A 23045-nucleotide genomic window follows, 5' to 3' on the forward strand; every position below is an offset into this window, starting at 1 on the left:
TGTTTGCTAGCGTGGTCGCTTCGTGCAACGCTATTTATTACAAACGGGGGTGTGGGGGCCTAGCCGGGCTCTCCGCATCGGTTCGATGTGTTACGCGCGACTGTTCAATCGATACTGACTGGCCGTCGACGTCGCCGCCTGACTGCCTGCCTGTCTGCCTGTCTGCCTGCCTGGCCGTAAAATCCGTGAGAGCAAGTCAGAGCGAGAGCGAGAGCGGAAGAGAGCGTGAAGTGGACGACTCTATTGGAGAGAACGAGTGTGTGGGACAGCTGCGCTGCTGAGTCAGTGTATGTCAAGATCGCGTTCTAATGCCCGAGAGCATTGTCTGCTGCTGCTGCTACTCCTGGTGATTTTGTTCTCTGCTGCCATTGCCAAAAGCGCAACCCCAAAACAAAACAAATCCTACAAAAGCTACGTTGACTTGTTTTGTTTTTTGTTTTTTCTTTTACTGCCCTGACTAATTACGCCTCAGCTAACTTTTAGCCGCTCCTCCTTGTCTGTTTCTTTGTTGAGGTTCATGCACACATGGAAGATATATATATATATGGATGTTTTTGCGTGCACGTGTGTATAAACACATGTCTGCAAGCACAAATGTACACACACATACATACGTAGATGTACATATGTACGTATGTGTGTATCAGCTCGTTTGTGTTTATTCTTTGTCTTGGCCATGGCTGGAGTAACATTTGTTACTGGGCGTCTTGCAGCAAGGTGCACTCTGCGTTGCCTGCGTTGTGGATTCAACACATTGTTCGCTTATCCATTGACTCAGTTGCGCAAACGCGCTCCCAATTTGTGCATGTCTTCCTCTCTCTCTCTCTCTCTCTCTCTTACTTACTCTCCCGCTCTCTTTGTCTGCTTAACATTAACGCAATTCGCTCACTCCCGCTGTTTTGTAACTTGTTGCTTTTGCCTTGCAGATCTTCGACGTGTGTATGATTGTTGTGTGCCTGTGTGTGTGTGTGTGTGTGCAGAAGAGTTTTGTTTGCGTATATGCATATACATATATACATATGTATGTGTATGTATATTGTATGTACTTCGGCGAGGGATTTTCGGTCTTAAAGCCTGAATACTTGTATGCATATGGATATACATATGTATGTATATATACATATGTATACATATGTATGTACTCTGCTGGAAATGTTCCAGGCTCGAGGTCACGCAGGTTGTTTGTTTAACTATTTCAAGAACCTTCCGGGGCGCTGTCATCAGCAGACTTCGTTAACGACTTTACTGCATCGTCTTTGTTGTTCTACTCTCGCTAATCTGTAACCAGTTAATATTCATACATATACATGCACATACATACATATACATACATACATAGGTTTCTGTGTATGTACATATATTACAAAGCAAGTAGATATATGTATGTGTGTACATACATATGTATATTGCATTAAATTATTATGACTCCAAAATATTGTCTTACTAAATTTTATGCTTCCTGTTGGAGCAAGGAAAATTTTTCGAAATTTTCTCCATATTTTTTAAAAGCATTTTCGATCGTCTAAGACCACATACATATATATGTATGTACATACATCTCTTAACAATGTGTCAGGAAACTTGACAAACAAAAATAAATAAAATATCTATATACATATGTACATACATACATATATAAATTTTAAAAAATCATCAACTATCTGCCGACATTGAGAGACACTGAAATGGAAATGAACATTGAAAAGCTGAAAACTTAAAATCACAAATGAAATTCGCACGCGGCTCACACACATACATACATATTTACGCGAACGTCCAGTTTCGTGTCTTTTACGTGCTTTTCGGTCTACTGCTGCGACATACACACGCATACAACGCACGCATGCTTGGGCACATGTACATGTGCATGTATGTGTAGCTATGTAGATTTGTTTGTAAAGGCACTCGCTACATTTACATACACATATGTAATACATGCGTACCACAATAACCCGCCCGCGCTCACCCGCGCCGTGTGTGGACACTGTTAAGCTGCTCTGCTGTCCAGTGTGTGCTCTCCAAAAAAAAAAAAAAAACGACTTAATAAAGAATCGATAATGAGAGCAAGAAAAAAAGAATGAAAGCAAGCCTGCCTCATGGACATATGTACATACATATACTAGTCCATGTTGCCGGCGGATTGTTTGCTACATTTGCTTCCTGATGTGCTGTTACTTTTACTTGTTGCTCCTCCTCCAGTGACGTCATATGTTGACACACACGCATATGCGCAAACAGATGGGTACGTGCCTATGCTGCGTAAATCTGTATGCGTGTGTGTGTGTGCGTGCATGCAAATAATCTCAGAGAGAGTGAGAGAGATAGATGGGGAGAAGAGGTGTAAGTCTGACGGTGCTTAGAACTTTCGCGAACGAAGAGCTTAAATAGTTTTATTGTCTTGTAAGAGGACAACAGTAAAATGTCTGTCAAAACATACGGATGTATGTATGTGTAGGCATTAACATACATATGTACATATGTATGTATGTACATATATACATATTTATATCGTATTACAGGCAACCTCTTGGAAAATTTACATTTTCGACAACAATCACGGCAAATGTATAGAAGTAAACAATAAAAGCAGGGGAGACAGGGAGCGAAAGAGTGGGCGAGTTTGTACAGTTATCGGAGACGCTAAATCAACTGAAGTGTATTCGCGTCATTTTCCTCTTTGCTCTGCCCTTTTTTGTTTTTGGAAATAATTTGATTCGGCCAATACGAATTGTATAATGCGCTGCAGTGGGTAGTGGGAAAGAGAGTGACAGAGAGAGAGAAAGAGAGAGAGAGAGAGAAGGAGAGAGGTGCAGTTATCGATGTAGTTCAACTGAAGTAAACTGTATTTGATTTATTTATTTTTCTCATTTTCCTTTAGCACTTGGCAACTGCGAATTGTATAATGCGCTGTAAATGAAGCTATGGAATGATCCGTCATAGAAAGTTGGGCAGATTAAAAAGATTAGTAACTTTATTACACTCGCTATTTGTATTCGCTTAATCACGTATTTATTATTATATTTACATTGCCTCGTAATATATACCCACATAATTGCATATACATACATACATATATGTATATATGTTGATAGTCTCCCTGATGTTGCTGCACACGCCTTAACAAATTGCCCCCATGCCATGCAAGGCACTGTATGGCAATGGGCGCAAAAGGAAATGAACTAACTGGCGCACTGATAAAGTGTTTGATTGACAGACTGATATACTTTTAGTTCCGTTGTCTGAAGCGACAAATACAACAACAAGAACGACAAAGACGACAAATTTATTTAGCATTGGATACGGGAACAACAGCTGGCTGGCTAGATTTCCGGGCCAGTCCTACATAGTACATAGTACTTATGGAGTCCAACATGGCTAGTCAACAATCATTGAGACGGGACGTATAGCAAGACTTACTTGCATGTACATATATGATACATGTGGAACATATAGAGGACGCCGTACCCAAATTATTATTTTACACTCTCTGTAATTATCGTCTTGAGTGCATCCATCACTCAGCTGTTGGCCTGCTGAGCTGAAGGTTAAGCTGGTTCCATTTACAACAGAGAGAATGAGAGCACGAGAGTGTGTGCGAGGGAGAGAGAGAGAGAGAGAGAGCAATGAATGCGTTGTACTTGCTCAGTTGATAACCCTTTGTGGAATCTTCACATATTAATACAATTACTATCCATTGCCAGCTGATCACAAAATAAAAAAAAGTATACCTATATTTCCAGCAAACCCGTTTAGCATCCAAGTGTAGAATATAATATACATACATATATATAGATACACATATGCGATGTTTGCTCAAAATTTGGTTCGATATAGTTCTGAGCATATGTTGCATACATGTATATATATATTTGAGCATCACTGATTGTCTCTATATTGATTGATTCGCGTGTTGCCTGCATGCATATAAAAATGTATACATACATATGTATATACATATATAGCAATAGCTTACATATGAATTTCTCGTGATATTCACGTGCTCTATTTGAACGATGCCCCGGACCAGTTCTAGTCACAAGTTCCGGAGTCAGATATCAATGATTTTTCATTCAATTTGCTGATGAGCGAAACAATTGAAAATTCATTGAAATGTAACTTCCAACTATTTGTGCAATGGGTCCATAGTAAAAATCGAAGTTAAAACATTTGCTTTCGAGGTATTATGTAGTGCTATACGTTTATGTTTCGGTTATCACTACGTTTTAGCTCGTTAACGAAATGCTCTACTGTGCAACAAGAAAATGTGCCCTATAAACAAAGTGTCTTCTACTCAATTCAATATATCGTGTTATATATATACTTATAAATCTATCGTGATACTCACATGCTTTATTTGAGTGGTGCTCCGGACCAGCTCTAGCCTCAAGTTCCGGAGTCAGATTTCAGTGATTTTTGATTCAATTTACAATCGGTCTATTGCAAAAATCTAAGTTAAATCATTTGTTTGCGAGCTATAACCTAGTGGAGTACGCTTATATTCCGTATCACTAAGTTATAGACCGCTGACAAAATGCTTTACTTTGCAAAAGGAAAATTGAAACAACTATATATACAAAGTATCTTAGTGATATTTAATATATCGTATTATAGATATACGAATGCATTTCTCGTGATATTCACGTGATATATTTGAGCGAAAATTCAATTCGAAATTTCTTTGATATATAACTTCCAGCTATAGCAAAAATCTAAGTTAAATCATTTGTTTGCGAGCTATAACCTAGTGGAGTACGCTTATATTCCGTATCACTAAGTTATAGACCGCTGACAAAATGCTTTACTTTGCAAAAGGAAAATCGGAAAAACTATCAACTATGAATTGTGCAATATATGAAAAGTTTTTTAGTGATATTTAATATATCGTATTATAGATATGATATGATATTCACGTGATCTATTGGAACGAAAATTCAATTCGAAATTTCTTTTAAATATAACTTCCAACTATATGTGCAATCAGTATATAGCAAAAATCTAAGTTAAATCATTTGTTTGCGAGCTATAACCTAGTGGAATACGTTTATTTATCGGTTTTAAGTAGGTTATAGACCGCTGACAAAATGCTTTACTTTGCAACAGGAAAATCGGAAAAACTATCAACTATGAATTGTGCAATATATGAAAAGTTTTTTAGTGATATTTAATATATCGTATTATAGATATGATATGATATTCACGTGATCTATTGGAACGAAAATTCAATTCGAAATTTCTTTTAAATATAACTTCCAACTATATGTGCAATCAGTATATAGCAAAAATCTAAGTTAAATCATTTGTTTGCGAGCTATAACCTAGTGGAATACGTTTATTTATCGGTTTTAAGTAGGTTATAGACCGCTGACAAAATGCTTTACTTTGCAACAGGAAAATCGGAAAAACTATCAACTATGAATTGTGCAATATATGAAAAGTTTTTTAGTGATATTTAATATATCGTATTATAGATATGATATGATATTCACGTGATCTATTGGAACGAAAATTCAATTCGAAATTTCTTTGAAATATAACTTCCAACTATATGTGCAATCAGTATATAGCAAAAATCTATGTTAAATCATTTGCTTGCGAGCTATAACCTAGTGGAATACGTTTATTTATCGGTTTTAAGTAGGTTATAGACCGCTGACAAAATGCTTTACTTTGCAAAAGGAAAATCGGAAAAACTATCAACTATAAATTGTGCAATATATGAAAACTTTTTTAGTGATATTTAATATATCGTATTATAGATATGATATGATATTCACGTGATCTATTGGAACGAAAATTCAATTCGAAATTTCTTTGAAATATAACTTCCAACTATATGTGCAATCAGTATATAGCAAAAATCTAAGTTAAATCATTTGTTTGCGAGCTATAACCTAGTGGAATACGTTTATTTATCGGTTTTAAGTAGGTTGTAGCTCGGTGACAAAATGCTTTACTTTGCAACAGGAAAATCGGGAAATCTAACATCGATATAATTACACGAGAATTTCTCGTGATATTCACGTGCTCTATTTGAACGATGTCCCGGGCAAGTTCCGGAGTCAGTGATTTATCATTCAATTTGCAATCGGTCTATAGCAAAAATCTAAGTTAAATCATTTGTTTGCGAGCTATAACCTAGTGAAATACGTTTATTTATCGGTTTTAACTAGGTTTTAGCTCGGTGACAAAATGCTTTACTTTGCAACAGAAAAATCGGGAAAACTATCATCGATATCGTATGTTAATATACACGAGAATTTCTCGTGATATTCACGTGTATTTGAACGATGTCCCGGACCAGTTCCGGAGTCAGATATTAGTGATTTATCATTCAATTTGTAATCGGTCTATAGAAAAAATCTAAACTAAAACATTTGTCTGCGAGCCAGAATCTAGTGAAATACGTTTTAGTTCGGGTATCACTAGATTCTAGGTCGTTGACAAAATGCTTTGCTTTGCAACAGAAAAATCGGAAACCCATCAAATGTGTAAAATTCTATATAAACAAAGTATCTAATATTCGATTCAATATATTGTGTTAAATTAAAATTAAAATCTATTTCGTATTACTCAATTTTCTTATAATATAGTAAAAAAGCACACAAAGGGGTTACTCAACTACCCCGTAAGGCTTTAATAAATCAAAAAAAAAAAAAACTTATATCAATCGGAAAGCTCGATATTAGAAAAGCCTAGAAGCATGCAATGATATATATTTTCTAGGAATGCGCTCAGAGGTATGCAACACTTTTCGAGTTTGAAGTAAAAGTTCATTTTTGTTGCTATACTATATAGTATATATGTATGTTTCTGAGCGTGTATATATATATTCGTCTTCTTAATTCAATTATTGCTTCGTCCTTGTTCTGGTAGCCTTCAGTCAACGAGTGCTTTCAATATGCTCCTTGATTGCAGATTTATCCGAATTAGAGCTTTGCATGTGCAACAGATGATATGAACACAGATAGTCAAAATAAATCTATATACACACATATATAAATATTTATATACATACACATACATATCTGGCTTAGATTAGCTGCAATGCTGCAGCCTCCCAAGGCCTCGGTGGCGCAGTTGGCAGCGCGTAAGTCTCATAATCTTAAGGTCGTGAGTTCGAGCCTCACCCGGGGCATGTCATTTTTTTTCTTGAACATGCGGTTGATTTATTACGATTTTTGGATTCATTTCCAAAATGAATTCACATTAAATCAACCCCATATTCAACCAAAAATTTGATGCATCATCAGACAAGAAAAATATAATAAAATGTGTCTACATATATAATATTAAGCTAACAGATTTTGATTTGCTCTGGATGATGGTATTGAAACACATTAATATATATATTTTCTACTATACAAATTATAGGTACATAAATCTTCATCTGCGGAGGATATCAATCATGGCAACGTGTTTACGATGGGAAATTATTGGATGGAAATATTGGATGCATTCATAATTTTTACTTCTATAACACTTACATCAGAGCTACAAAAATTGTTAACAAAAATATTTTGTTGAACTGGAAATCACCTCATATTGGACTCTTTCCGTTTCAACATTATATTTCATTTAAAATTTCAAAGCTCTAGCATATACGATAATTGGCATTCCCTTATACGATAAAATATACGACAAACATATTGGAAAAATCGTATAACTCTACTACACTATACTACCATTGAGATTATATTTCAACCATCTAATGTGAACTACAACAGAAGATCATTTTGTGCGCGCGCCTCAAAGTAGGCGATATATTATTCCACTTGCGCAGGAATAATCGCATGGAGAAACAAATTGACTTCGAATCCAGTTTGTATAACAGAAGTATAGATTGTTTGGAATAACAGCTCTGCACAGAGTTCAGGGTATCTTCTAGTCGGTCACTCCCGGTCAGAGCCCGCCTACTTGTTAATGCTCGTACGTTATTTTACTAACCTTTGGATGACTTTAACTCAGATACTTTGTGTATATATTTGACTATTTTCGACAAGCTGTAATTAATGATAGTTGGAAGTGTGATAATAGTTTTCATATAACATATACATATGTAAGTTGACACCAGCTAGGAGGCCTAACATTTCTCCATTCAGACTTTTCAGGAGAAAACACAATCAATATTCACACGAACACAACTATATTCAGACGAGACAGATCTTAGACCTACATTTTTCGGCAGTATATAAACTACTTACTTACATTGTATACCAAGTCTATTTGGTTTCGCTAAAAATAGAAACATTTCTACATGATAGATCAATGTATATATCTAACTAGCATACTCCTAATATACTCCATCCTTTTCTTTGCTCAAAACATATTAAAAAAAGGTGAAATTAACATATATAAAACCCTATATCTAGTACCAAAACCAATCACAAAACTCTCCTCTCCTTTACTCGATCTCGACTGTCTTCAGATCTATACTAAGATAGTTCAGTTAGAGCTAAAGTTCTTACAATTTGATATTAACTACTGCTAATTTGATTTCCGATCAAGGTGCAACGACTAAGTCGGGGCAGCGGCGTTTCCTTTTTAACATATTTGTCTATAATTTTATCGCTCTATTATCAGCTTATCGACAACGTGCTGCGGCTGAGTCAAGGTGGTATTCAGCTCCTTGGACTTTGTGCTGCCCTAAAAACAATCGTACGTTCCATCGATATCGGGAAGAAATAAAACCAAAAAAAAAACTGCCTCAACAGCTGTTAAACATGAGGAAAATGCGGACTCTATGATGAACTTAGATGATACATCATATGGAACTTGGAAGCGAAATAAATGATTCAAAGTTTCTTATTTAGTATAAAGTGTATATGATAAATATGTATGCGTACATATATAAATAAATATATGTCTATTTGTCGATGTGATTAAAATTTGCAGCTAATGTGTTTCGATTTGGGTAATTAATTCTTTTTTGGGGGCAGGTCTTTATTGATATAGCCAAACATATACACTTTTAGACACACATACATATATCTGTATATATGTTTCACTTGTTGGACGCCGATTTGAATAGGAACTGAGCGGAAGACACACCCACTTTGCGCTTTGCACCCCACCCCAAAGAGAGCCAAACAGCAATTATTATAACTAAGCTTATCAACGACACTTGTAAATTGCAAACGGAATGTCCAAAGGTTCACAATTAAATGGAATGTTTTGTTATTTTTGTTTGTTTTTTTCATATATACTTTGGTTTCAGTTCTGACCACTGAAAAGGCCGCCCAATTACGATATAAATATAGTTAAGGCCATCGAACAACATCAGAAAGTTGAAGGCTGAAGAGTTATAAATAATATCTAAGTGTAAGTATATAGAGTATATGTATGTTTATATACTGATAAAGATAGTTACTTAGGTATGCCTCTATATCAAGTGCTAATTGGCATTCGATTCTCTAATGAATGTGGGATATATGCATTTGAATTAAGAACAAACTTTCATAGATTAATCGAGATATAAAATATATTTATGTAATACTGCAAAGTAAATTATTATTTTACTCCAAGTCTGAATCTGAGTTAAGATATTATTCTGAATCAAAATGTAAATCTGCATCTGAATCTGAATCCTAGGCTGAGTCTGAATAAAATGTTTTAAAGTCTGAGTCTAAATCTGAAACTTAATCCTAGTCTGAATTTGAATCCAAATCCGAATATGAATCTCCTAGTCTGAATCTAAACATAAATGTCAATATAAATCTAAAGCTGAATCAATATCTAAATCTGTATCCAAATCTGAATTTCAATCGAAATTTAAGTCTGAGTCCTTGTCTGAATTAATCCAAATGTAAATCTGAATCCAATTCTGAATCTGAATCTAAATATAAATGTGAATGTCAATCAAAAGATGAATTAAATCGGTCTCTAAACTTGAGACTACTTACAATTTCTTTATCAAAAGTTATATTCGAAAACTAAGCTTCGTTCTTAACTTTATAAAATTATATATATCTTTTGACATTCCCACTGCACACATGTATTTCGCTACATAGACCATGCACAATAGAGAGAGAGTGAGAAAATCGAATCAGAAATCCGATGCGGAATTCCATTTCCCAGCCAGTCAATATGTGGCATAGCTTGGCTGGGGCCTAAAGATCTTAGATACACATCTGATATTCAATTTGCCTAAAAGCATTACCCTTGGCAATGGCTTATTGCCAGGCACTACCACAGAGTCACAGTGGTGCGAAATGACAACAACAACTATACCGTAAAATTGAAATGGAAAACTATTTGCTGATGATATTAAAACGCAATATTTGCCTTGAGCCTACATATATTTCTAATCGTGACTTTTACAGTTAGTCGTTTTTGTTGTTTTCGATTTACATTTTTGCTGCTCGCCTGGCACACTGTGCGTACGGCGGCCAAATCAAACTGTAATCGTTTCTCCTATCGTAATGTATTTATGAATATGTATTTAGGTGTCCCAGTGTATAAGTGTGTGTGTGTGTTTCTGTATGCCTATTCACTGATAATTGTGGGCCGCAAAGTCGCAAAAATTCTTATCAGAAATAAATAAATATGTGTGTATACATACATACATACAATATTTCTTTTTCGATCTTATACTCTTGTAACAGGGGTATATCCTTACAATATTGCTGGGTGTAACATATAACAGATAACATATAACATATAACATATAACATATAACATATAGCATATAACATATAACATATAACATATAACATATAACATATAACATATAACATATAACATATAACATATAACATATAACATATAACATATAACATATAACATATAACATATAACATATAACATATAACATATAACATATAACATATAACATATAACATATAACATATAACATATAACATATAACATATAAATATATAACATATAACATATAACATATAACATATAACATATAACATATAACATATAACATATAACATATAACATATAACATATAACATATAACATATAACATATAACATATATAACATATAACATATAACATATAACATATAACATATAACATATAACATATAACATATAACATATAACATATAACATATAACATATAACATATAACATATAACATATAACATATAACATATAACATATAACATATAACATATAACATATAACATATAACATATAACATATAACATATAACATATAACATATAACATATAACATATAACATATAACATATAACATATAACATATAACATATAACATATAACATATAACATATAACATATAACATATAACATATAACATATAACATATAACATATAACATATAACATATAACATATAACATATAACATATAACATATAACATATAACATATAACATATAACATTTAACATTTAACATTTAACATATAACATACACATCTCATATATGATATATGATATCGATATCGATATATATATATCGATCACAAACTTTGCCAGAGAGCATTCAATATTCGGACTGCATGATCGTATGAGATCCATGATTTATATATTTTTATGTATTTTGAAACAGTCGAGCCCAAATATCGAAAACGTATAAAGACCAAAATAATACGCACACAGCGACAAGCGAAAGTGTATATACATACATATATATATGTACATATATTTTGAAAATGTTGCTCCACATGCCAAATAATATGGAACACAAAGGAGAGTGCGAGAGAGAGAGAGTAAATGTAAGAGCAGAACAGTTAATTGTGTATAGATGAGAGCGCGTGTCTGACTGTGTGTGTTTGTTTGTATTTGTTTTGTATTTGAGTTTGTATGTGTATTTGTGTGCTGTGTTTGCATTTGTATTTATGGTTTGCTAGCAACTGTTAATACTATAATTTACAAATTTGTTCGGTTCAGTTCGCGCTGGAGAACGTTGCGGAAAAGTTGTCGTTCGTTGTTGGTTAGTGTCGAAATTATTGTTGAAACTGAAATTGAAATTGTGTTTTTGTTGTTTGTTCATTCAACGAATGCCGGCTAATAAACGGTGTTTGTGTGTGTGTGTGCCCGTCTGTGTGGGTGTTAGTGTTTGTGTGTTGTGCGTGTTTTTGTTGTGAAAAATATTTGGTGAAAGAGCTTGGCATTGGCTAGCTGCCAGGGTCAGCGCCTAGCCAGGGAAAGCTAAAGCACGTGCACTTGTCCTCCTCTGCCCAGCGACGCCCCCTCCCGTTGGCCATGCTCCTTGTCATGTGTAGGGCGTGATTTGGCATTGTTATCGGTGCAGACCTCAGGTGTCATGCCGTTAAACGTCCATCAATCACAAGTCGTCAAAAGCTTAGCACGGGCTCAATGCGTCGGCGCGCACGCGGCTTAACACCTTGTTGCCAAAAAGTCAGCCCCCAGCACCTGTCCATCCGTCCGTCCGTCCGTCCGTTCGTTCGTTTGTTGATTACTTGAAAAGTTGATTTGAACAGTGGCTGACAGCTTGAGACGCCTCGCACACTTTATATGGTAGCATAACTCACTCTAATCTCGTCTTCTCATTCAATGTGTGGAAATCTTTACATGAACTTTTGCACATTCGAATCGAAAACTGAATTTCATAATCACAAAGTTGACGACTTCCTAGCGTACAATGATTCGCAACTTATATATGTATGTATATATAAACTATGCACGATTATAACTATAAATGTATGTATTTGTGTATATTTTTATATTTATGTGTATGTATCTAAGTTTATATGCTTGATTTACGCTGTCAATAAAAGCGAGTTTTACAGTGGGCGACAGTGGGCTGCTTATTTTCGCACAGTGGCTCACTTCCGTTCGGAAAGCGTGCGATGGAATAGTTCAGTTGAGTTTGGCACATCATCGTTAGGCCTTATACATAGTATCTCCAGTAATGTCATATGCATATGCATATCAACAGCAATCACTTTGCCTGCCTTGAGTTCCAAGTGGCACCACAGTGCCTAGCATATGTATTCGTCACTCATGATTGATTGCTTCGGCAACGTTTTACATATTTCAAGAAGAAAAGAAAAACTATTATTATGTCAGCAACTAATAGATCAGCTGCTTTGGCTGTAGTGTGAATCTATATGTATATATGTATATACACTAAATATATTATCTAGAGAGTCTAGAGAGTACAAATAAACATTGCTCACATCATAAATTGTATTGAAGTCAGTTTCGATTCGGATTTATAGCCCGCATAATCTATAAACTCTAATTGATTTATCAAAATTGTTTCGTAATTTGTGCTCCATAATGAGTCAATTCAATATAAATCACAATTTTTCTGGGTAATACAGTAATACGATAATACAGAAGTATGCAAAATTCTTTAATATATTATATAAATACTTTACATATTTTCCTATTGACCATCTAATATATGAAAATAAAAACGCAAAACATGTTTATATTCATATATTCTACATTTGATTTTCCACAAAGAATGTGTTATAACTTATAAGTGCCTTACTTATAAAAGAATCTCTAAAACAAATGTAACAAAGGAAAAACTGGGAAATGAAATTGTCATATATTATATGTTATATTTATGTATGTGTATAGACATTCTCATATCCTATAGATCATATATATAACTTGTTAGATACTTTCCTATATATATGTAGATATGTGGATAGATGAGATGTGGATATGAGATTTCTGTAGAACTGGAAGTAAAATACAAAAAGTGGGTTATGCATATTCCCTCACTTCTCATAGTATATTACAATTGAAAAAATCAAGTGAAATATAATATATTGCATACAAATAATGGGTGCTTTAAACAAATGTGATTATACGTGATTAACATATAGAAAACTTTGGTCTTGAAGACTCAAAAAAAAAAAAAAATTAAGAGAAAAAATTAAAATAAAATATATTTTATTCTTCAAAGAAATTAAGACATGATTTGCTCCATTTGATTTTCAACTTTTTTACCTGTACATACAATAGATATATTATTTATATTATAGTATTTTGAAAGGAATTCTATACAAAAATAGTCTCTTAGTTGCTTACTTTTAGCGCTGTCTGTAGGCGTCATCAAAATAATATTAAAAATAAATTATATTTTTTATTTGAAAGCGTTATTTGAGTAGGAAAACTATTAGTAATTATAGTTCGCTAGCAAACAATTTAAATTTCAATTTTTAGCGACCTTCCATATGGCTGACAGACAAAGTGATTCAGTGTTGTTACAACATACATATTCTCCCTCTCTCTGTATATATGTATGTATGTATATATATAGTTTGTAATATTGTTAATCGTACGCGGTTCCAAAGCTCGATTCTCGCTTGCTTAGCTTATCATCTGGATAATGTCCAGCTCTGACTCTGAGTCTGAGTCTGAGTTTGACGCTGACAGTTGAGCTCTGTTGCTCCACGGCTGAGCACAGCTCTAACGGTGATAGTTTTGAAAGAGCCCTAGGTAAACCTAGCGTGAAATATTATTACTGTTTTTTAGAAAGGAGGCGCAGGAGAAGGCGAGCAGTATTTGAACTGCCTTCAAATGTGGAACTGTCCGACTTGGCTTATCACCGCGTGCCAATTTTTCTGTTTGACGTCGTCAATGGCTGGGATTTTGTTTTTTTCTTTCCTGTGGAGTGAAAAGCTAAAGATACGGCTGACATGATATCGCTGTCATTGGCATTTATGAGTTGGTCAATGCGATATTGGTCGGCTTGTCAAGGCCCATCGATATGAGAGCCAATTCGATATCAATTCTAAAATATTGCAATGCCGCGATAAGGACAAGAACGACACCAATAATTTTATATAATGGGTGTTACTTTGTGTGTGCTTGAGTGTGTGTGTAGTGAGCTTAATTATGTGAAGAGAGGGAGCAAATGAAATATAATTGGTGGTCAGTGCGTTCAGGGACCACATTGAGTTTGGGCCGTTCCATGCAGCTGCTACTTTTCGGGATAGTTTTTTGGAAATCGCCATTAAAGTCGTTTGATCGGTAAACGATATTCGATTTACGATATTTACTTAGTAATTGTTGATTGCCTACGATATTATATTTACGGTAATATGAAATACATACATTAACAGACTGAAGTGATTGTAATTGAAGGCAATGAATTGGCAATATACGATATGCGACATGAAACTTATGATATAAGTTATTCCATATTCGATTTATGACAGACTGAAGTGATTGTAACTATTGTTGATTTGCAATACATTTGCTTAGTTTACGATATCTCATTTACGAGATTCCAAAGACGAAATGCGAAAAATATAATTTCCAAACTGAAGTGATTGGAAATATTGTTGGTTGAAATGTGTTTTTTCAAGCTGCGATATTCGATAGATCTACGATATGTGACATACGATATGAGATATATAGAGCTAATAGCCCTAAGTGTTTGTAATTATTCGTAGCAAACCATTTACGCTATTCGAATTTACGACATAGCGACGATTGTAATTATTTTTGTTTGACAACATGTTATTGAGCAAGCGATACGATATTCGAAAGCGACACAGTTAAATGAGGGTGATTCTAATTTATATTGCATGTCAATACGTTTGATCAACATACAATCTAAGGCATGCGATATTCGATATACGATATGTGATATAGCTAACTATTTGATTGATATTGTTTCTTAGCACATTTGCCTAATATACTATAGCATATACGATATTCATTTTACGATACACGGGTATACAGATTTCACACGATATGCCATTTATTGGTAATACATGTGCTCAATATACGATATTCCACATACGATATTCAATGTTCAATATGCGGTATACGTATTCAATAGACTGATTCCACATACGATATGCAATGTTCAATATACGATATACTTAGTTAATAGACTGATATCAATTGGTAATGCATGTTTGCTCAATATACGATATTCCGCATATGATATATGTATGACGTATGATGTATGTACTAGCTAATACCAGAGAATCGCTTAGATTCAGCTGATTATGGTTTAATGATTATGAGATTAATTAACAAGTCTGTGCGCAAAATCAGTCGAACAAACACGTTCTGTTTGGCAAAATATGTGAGCTCCAATAATAACATTTCGCATGGCCCAACATCTAATCTTATCTGAGTCGATATTCGCTTGGTTTTATTGCTCTCTTGTCGCTGTATATATATTGAGAGCACATTAACGTAACGCCACCGAAGAAAGCTTTTAATTAATAACGTGTCGATGATGATGTTTTCCGTATGAACGAAGTCAATCGATTTGTGCTTGGCCGAGTTTCGTATTATTTGCACTGAACTTATGGGAAGGAACTAGTTAATTTAATTGAAAACATGTATTGATATGGGATGAGCCACTAGATAGGAAAAGAGTGAGCTATAGAGAGGGGGGAGAGAGAGCTGGCAAGCATCTGTTATCGAGAGAGTCAAAGCGATTGAGGCATTAGCTTGGCCAGAGCTCATGATCTGTAGACGAGATGGGCTGGCCAGTGAAATATTGTTGTATGACTGCTAGATATACCCCCCCCCCCTCCTCTCTCACTCTCTCTTTCTCTATCTGTCTTGCCTTCACTTCAACCACAACTTTTGCAGACTTTGGTAACAACAACAGCAGCAGCAGCCTTCGATCTCAGTGACCACCCAGTGATGCTAGCATAAGGCGAACATTTAACGATGACTGATTACAAAAATGGCAGCAACAGCAGCCCGCCCAGCAGCGACAACAACATGAGTAGCAGCAGCAACAACAACAACAGTAATGCTCTAAGACTAAATGTGGCCAAGGAGCAGCCGCCAAAGTATGACGAACAGCCACCCAAGCAGGCAACAACAACAACAACAGCAACAACGCATCCCAGCAAGAAGAAGAAGAAGAAGCGACGGGACAAGGGCGATCTGGGCGATGATTTTGTGGCGCCCGATGGCGGCTGGGGCTGGTTGGTGGCCATCTCCAGCGGCATCAATATTGTGAGTAGCAGCAATCCCTCTCTCCATAGAGATTGAGGGAAATATATATATATATAATCAGCTTCACATTACATCTCTCTCTCTCTCTATTGACATTTACAGCTGGTTACGTTTGCGTTGGCTCAACAGTTCGGCGTCATCTTTCGTGTCCACTTTGAGCGTTTGGGCATCACCAGCTCCGAGCTGACGACCATTATCAACACACAGATTGCTGTTTCGGCCTTTACAGGTGAGTTTAGGGATACGCAGAGTGCCAGACAGTTAGGAATTGCAGAATACCCCATAGTATGCCCTGTTTGTCAATGCGAAATGGGTATATTCTATCTATATCTTCTGTCAGTTTTGCTAGAGTTGATGCCACTCATTGTAGTTAATACTCTGTTATTGATATCCAAAGGGGTATATTGATTGTGAGCTTTTTGTAAATTGATAAACTCGATTGTTTTTGGCATTCCTTTTACAATAGTATATGGGTAGAGCCCCTTAGGTATATATACTATTGATAAGACGATGAGCTGAGCCGAGGGTGTCCCTTGGCCTGTGAATGGATGAGTATATCGCGCAGTCGGTCAACTCTACTAGGGCTCTTTTTCTTGTCTAGAATAATGAAATGGAGGCAACAGTTGCATAGAGAGAGCTTAGGGTATCTCCTACTGATGTAATTCCGAGTAGAGCACTCTAATTTGGCTAAAATGATGAAAACGTCCAACTATTCAGGACGTTCAGACATTTCATAGTCGTGCAATGCCTACTAGATCGTACTTACTAATCTAGATTGATGGAAATACTATGATAGAGCACCTCATAGTTGTGCACTCCAAAACAGAGGAACAACACAGCTCTCTGCATACTCAATGTTATTTCGTAGTCGTGGACTCCCGCCTAGTGCACTCTGACTTATGTATGTCCCCCCTAGTCAACTTCCCGAATTCTCCATCTGAAGTCAATTTCTTTCACTGTGTTCGTAGGCTTGCTGAACGGCCCATTGTTCCGCCGGTTCACGTACCGTGTCGTGGCGCTGGTCGGGTCGGTGCTGACCTTTGTGGGTCTGTTCTGGATGGTGTTCGCCAACACCTTCACCATTTACCTGCTGAGCTTCTCGATCATCTACGGCTTTGGCCGCGGCCTGACAGTGTCTGCCTCCTCGCTGGCGGTCAACACGTACTTCAAGCTGAAGCGGCGCACCGCCACGGCATACCAGTTCGGTGTAGCCGGGCTTGGGCCCATCGTGTGCCCATACTTTGCCACGTTCCTGCTGCGGGAGTTCGGTGTGGTCAGCACCGTCCTGCTGTTTGCGGGCGCCTCGCTGCACACGATCGCCTGCTCGCTGATCTATCAGCCTGTGAAGTGGCATGTGGTGAAGCGCAACAAGGATGCGGAGGCGCTGCAGCCGGAGAAGTCGCAGGCGCTGGCCGATGAGGAGGACGATGACATTATCAAGCATGTGGTGGAGCCCGAGACGCCGGTGCTGCCGCGTGCCAATGACGGCTGGTTCGGCTCCCGGGCATCCCTGAACAGCAGCGGCACACGGAATCGGGTGCAGTCGGGCGAGAATGGCCACTTGGAGCTGAGGCGTCTCAGCAGTCGTGACTCGGGTGGCGGCCGACAGCATCGCAGCATCTCGGTGAGCCACAGCATCAAGGAGGAGGCGCACGATCAGGATGAGCCCGAGTACGAGTATGAAATCGAGAGTCGGGAGCAAACGCAGCCGCTGAAGGCGACGTCACAGCTGACGGCCAAGGAGCAGCAGCAGCTGGAGGACGAACAGGAGCTGGAGCGCCGCAAGAAGCTGTCCTTCCTGCAGAAGATTGTCATATTCTTCGATCTGGATCTGCTGCGCGACATCACCTATGTGAACCTGGCCGTGGGCATTACGTTGATCAATTTTGTGGAAATCAATTTCGCCATCCTGACGCCCTTCATACTGAACAATCTGGGCTTCAACAGCAATCAGATAGCGTTCGCCATGTCGCTGCTGGGCTTCTTCGATCTGATCATACGCTTCCTCATCCCACTGATCACGGCCAAGTTCAGTTGGAGCAATCGCACGTTCTTTGTGGTCGGCATCCTGGGCATGTGCCTGGGCCGGTTTATGCTCTCGATGACCACCAATTTCTACGTGATGATCTCCATATTTCTCTGGCTGGGCCTGAACAAGGCCTTCCGCACCGTCTTCTGGTCCCTGATCATACCCAGCTATGTGCCGCTGAAGCGTCTGCCAGCCGCTGCTGGCCTCCAGCTGCTGATGTCGGGCACATTCTCCATGGTCTTCGGGCCGATGATCGGTGAGTAGTTGTGGTGTCTCCTGCACGCTCCTGTCGCATTCACTAATCAACCAATGTCCTTGCTTATTCCCTGTCCCACTACCAGGCCTCATACACAGCACTCCGGTCGTCCTTAACTGTTTCAATATGCTTTGCGTTACGGCCATTAGCCTTTGGTACATCGAGGACTGGATTCGTTCCCGACGTCGCAAGTCACCGCCAGTCACCGATGCTGACTTCAAGTGACCTACACCGCCATGCCAAACCCATGCCAACCCTATCACGCATCGTTCATCATCCCACCCCTGTAACTCCTAGTCTAGCCAAGATTTTTTTTATTGTTGTCTATGTTGTGTTTTTTTTTTTTTTTTTTTTTATTTGTTTGTAATTTAGTTTAAAAATACATTGTACATTTTGTATATATAATTGAATGTAGCCAATTATTTTTTACTGTTAATAATATGCCTAAGCTGAACAACTGACAAAACGCGACTTTAATTTGTTTGCTTATATTTATTTTTTTTATTATTATTTTTTATTTGTTTACATCACAAACAAATTTAACGCGTGCGCCAATCAATTAACAATTGATTTACCAACCAGCATTTCAATTGAGGCTCTAGACACAACAAACCCAGCTCGGCCCTATGACAGATTTCAATGCAGTTCGTAACGCCTGATGGGGAAGTTGTTCCAGCAGTTGTTGGTGTGTGCTCAGATAGGTTGAATATTAAAAGTCTTATTTGGATTTTACGTTGACAATTCCAATTCACTTTCTAGCATAGATCAGATTGGGCTTCATTTATATTTCTATATATAATTATAATATACGAGTAGTATAACATATGTGAGTTTCCGATCTCTTTGAACTGCGTTCAAGTCTTTCATAGGTCTCTTCAATTGACAGGGAACAAGACAAAGTCTTATGGGGGTATATTGGGGGTAGTCTAGTCATTAGTTGTAAGTGCTTACTTTGATAGAATAGACAAGAGTCAATGACGAGCATTACCTATGTGTTCAAAATATTTAAACTTATCGGCCCAGGTGGGGAATATCAGTACAAACCCAATAATCCGAGGTTCTTGAGCAGACCTCGCTATATGCATATACATGTATGTATATATACATACTTATACACATATATATTTGTATTTTAGTTTATCTAAATCACGCTTTTTTCGTTGGTTTTTTGGCTGTGATTTTTTATTTTTTTCTCAGTAATTGTGATTGCAAATAATTTGCACAGATGCTATAAATATTATTGCTAAGTATGCAAGCATATCTAATCTTCGGCTTGACGTATATACACAGAGCTCATTGAGAATGTAGATGCGGGGTATATTTCTTACGTGAAACTGTATGCAAGAGACAGGCAAAGACATTTCAGATACCATGAAGTGTATCAAGAGCACGCGCTGATTTTATCTGATGGTCGATCTAGCCGTATCCGTAAGACCATTTCCATTTCTCTATCTGTCCGTCCGTCTGTCCATCCATCGGTCTGTAGCAGTGATCTCGTAAGCCACAAAAGCTAGAGACCTGAAATCTTATAATTGAAACAGAGGCTTGTAATGTAGTATACATTACATGTATACCATGTGCTGCATACATATATTATTTACTTACGATAACTCAGCTCTTACTATCGATAAAAATCGATTATGTTTATTGGTCTTTTAAGCGTTAGCTTGAATACCATACCATAAACTTAAACTTGCTGTGGGAGTTCCTGAAATGAATACACGGACTTAGTTCCTCCTATCTCTCCCTCCTACCCGCCCTTCCCGTTTTCTTTAAGGTTTAAGAGACAAATTCATATATGTATTTGAATAAGATTCTCTCGTTTTGCCTATGCTTAAGTAATCCCATTTATAATCACTGTGCGTTGAATTCAGGGCATCCCCTGGTCGTTTACTCCCGCCATGCGCAGTTACTTGTTTTTGTTTTTTTCGTAGTACCCGAGAAGGCAACTCATGCTGGCTGCTCATCAGCAACAGCGAGCGATGTGTCATGCAATTGCCGGTAATTGGAGCCGAAGCTGAAGCTGAAGCCGAAGCAGAAGTCGAGAACCGAAGCAGAAGCCGAAGCAGAAGCTGAAGCTGAAGCAGAAGCTCAAGCCGAAGCCGAAGCTGAGCACGCTAACAGACAATGTTGCGAAATATTTGTTGTGAATGTGTGTGTGTGTGTGTGTGTGGGTGTGTGTGGGTGTGTGCGCATGCTATGTGTGAGTGTGAAGCCGAACTGAAACGAATGAAGTTGCAGCAGCTGCCCTTTGGCTCGCTCGCATTTGACAGATTGAATGAAAAAGCTCTGCCCGTGGGCAGAAATCAGCTGGGTCGCTGATCTCTGTTTTAGCTTGGCTTGGCTTGGCTTTGGTTTGGCTTGGTTTGGTTTGTTGGCTTTAAACCGGTTTATGGCCGTTGCCGGCTGGCCGGCCCAGCTCGGCCAATAAACTAACCGCACAAATGTGCAGTCCGATGGGCGATGCGACGCGTCTGGCAGTTAAATTAGGAATTTACATGAAACGCATTAAGGCATCTAAATGCGTTAAATCGAGAATCGAGCAAATATTGAACTGAGCCTAGGCAATCAGGACTCGCCGGGCGATAAAAATCCCGGTGGTGCCATTGACCATGTCAACGAAATGAGTCTGTGCCTGAGATATATACTTGATGAGAGCTCGATATCGGTTCGGCAAGTCACGATCATTAATCAGCGAACAGCGAATTCGACTTTGTCAATAACTTTTGGGCATTGAGCGAAACTGATCAATCAATAAGCAAAAACATGGCCGTCGAGTGCTACCGACTGCAGAATGCTCGCTCTAGATGCAAACCTCATCAGCTACAAGGCCTTGTAGTATATAAGTACTTTTTATCCGATTTCCCCACTCGCCCCACATTCGAAGCCGGAAGTCTTCTGAAATACCGCAAAACAATATTCCCGATATGCCATTCCCCTGCGAAGATCTTATCAGTTTACGATCACGAGGGTATACACGAGTATATGTACATACATATATTCCCAATTTTAAGGCTCTCCCTTCAATGGCAATGAAATGGTCTGCGTTCATACAGACGGACGGACGAATAGACGGAGAGGCAAAAAGACGCACAAGCCGATATGCTCATTTCACTTGAGTGACTGAGTATAAAAATACAAAAAGAACTTTTGATAGTCAGATAATCAACTCATGCTATGAGTCAAGAGCTCGGTACAAAGTGGAATGTCAACAGACTTGACGGCGAGCGCCCCACTAATGTAGAACCCATAAAAAAAGAGAAGAACAGTGTAAATATTTGCCAATATTTTCGGCAGGAAAGGGCGCCTCGAGTCCCACTACTCTAATGTCTAAGCTGTTAGCAGTTACTCAAAAATCGTCACAACTTTCGGACTAGATTCATGGAATTTCCATATATATATATACAGGTGCTTCTCATATGCTTTTCGATTTGAATTCAATTTTGATTATCGTTATCAAGTGAGCAGACATGTTTCAACTTAAGTACTTCGAAATATAACCATTATCAATATGGTATACTCTATAGATATCAGATGATTAGATCTTTGCAGCAGAAAAAGCAAAACCTTTGAATTCCCCAGTCAGTTGAAGCTGCTATTAATGGGCAAGGCTCGATCGAAGTCTGTCGATAATGGAATTTGGGAATCTTTAGTGTAAGACTATATAATAATTCTTTTAAACATATTTGATAAGATTACCATTTTTAAAATTGTTAAAATTGTATTTTATAATTTTACTCATGAATTTCACAAGCTGAAATTTTTTTAATAATTCCTTATCAAAAAGGCATGCAAAATCTATTAGAGATAACTGTAAGTATTTAATAGAACACATATTGTACAGTTATCTTATATATTATATAATTTATGTA

At 37.3% G+C, this 23045-nt stretch overlaps 1 protein-coding gene and 1 non-coding gene across 3 annotated transcripts; both read left to right on the forward strand.

Moving 5' to 3' along the window:
- Positions 1-7062: 7062 nt before the first annotated feature.
- Trnam-cau lies at positions 7063-7135 on the forward strand. Its single transcript has one exon. It is a non-coding gene; the product is annotated as a tRNA-Met (tRNA).
- A 4664-nt stretch (positions 7136-11799) lies between these two features.
- On the forward strand, positions 11800-19639 carry LOC6586014. 2 transcript variants are annotated; one of them, XM_015160596.3, is made up of 5 exons: positions 11800-11903; positions 16514-16888; positions 16991-17117; positions 17857-19173; positions 19259-19639. In XM_015160596.3, the coding sequence occupies exons 2-5, from the start codon at positions 16595-16597 to the stop codon at positions 19396-19398; spliced, it is 1878 nt and encodes a 625-aa protein (XP_015016082.1). In that variant the 5' UTR covers positions 11800-11903; positions 16514-16594; the 3' UTR covers positions 19399-19639. The 2 variants fall into 2 exon arrangements, with proteins under 2 accessions (XP_015016082.1, XP_015016083.1); XM_015160597.3 differs by lacking the exon at positions 11800-11903 and adding an exon at positions 14371-14392.
- The last annotated feature ends 3406 nt before the right edge of the window (positions 19640-23045 follow it).

The sequence above is a fragment of the Drosophila mojavensis genome, unplaced genomic scaffold, assembly GCF_018153725.1.
Source record: "Drosophila mojavensis isolate 15081-1352.22 unplaced genomic scaffold, ASM1815372v1 contig_136, whole genome shotgun sequence".
Taxonomy (NCBI): Eukaryota; Metazoa; Arthropoda; class Insecta; order Diptera; family Drosophilidae; genus Drosophila; species Drosophila mojavensis.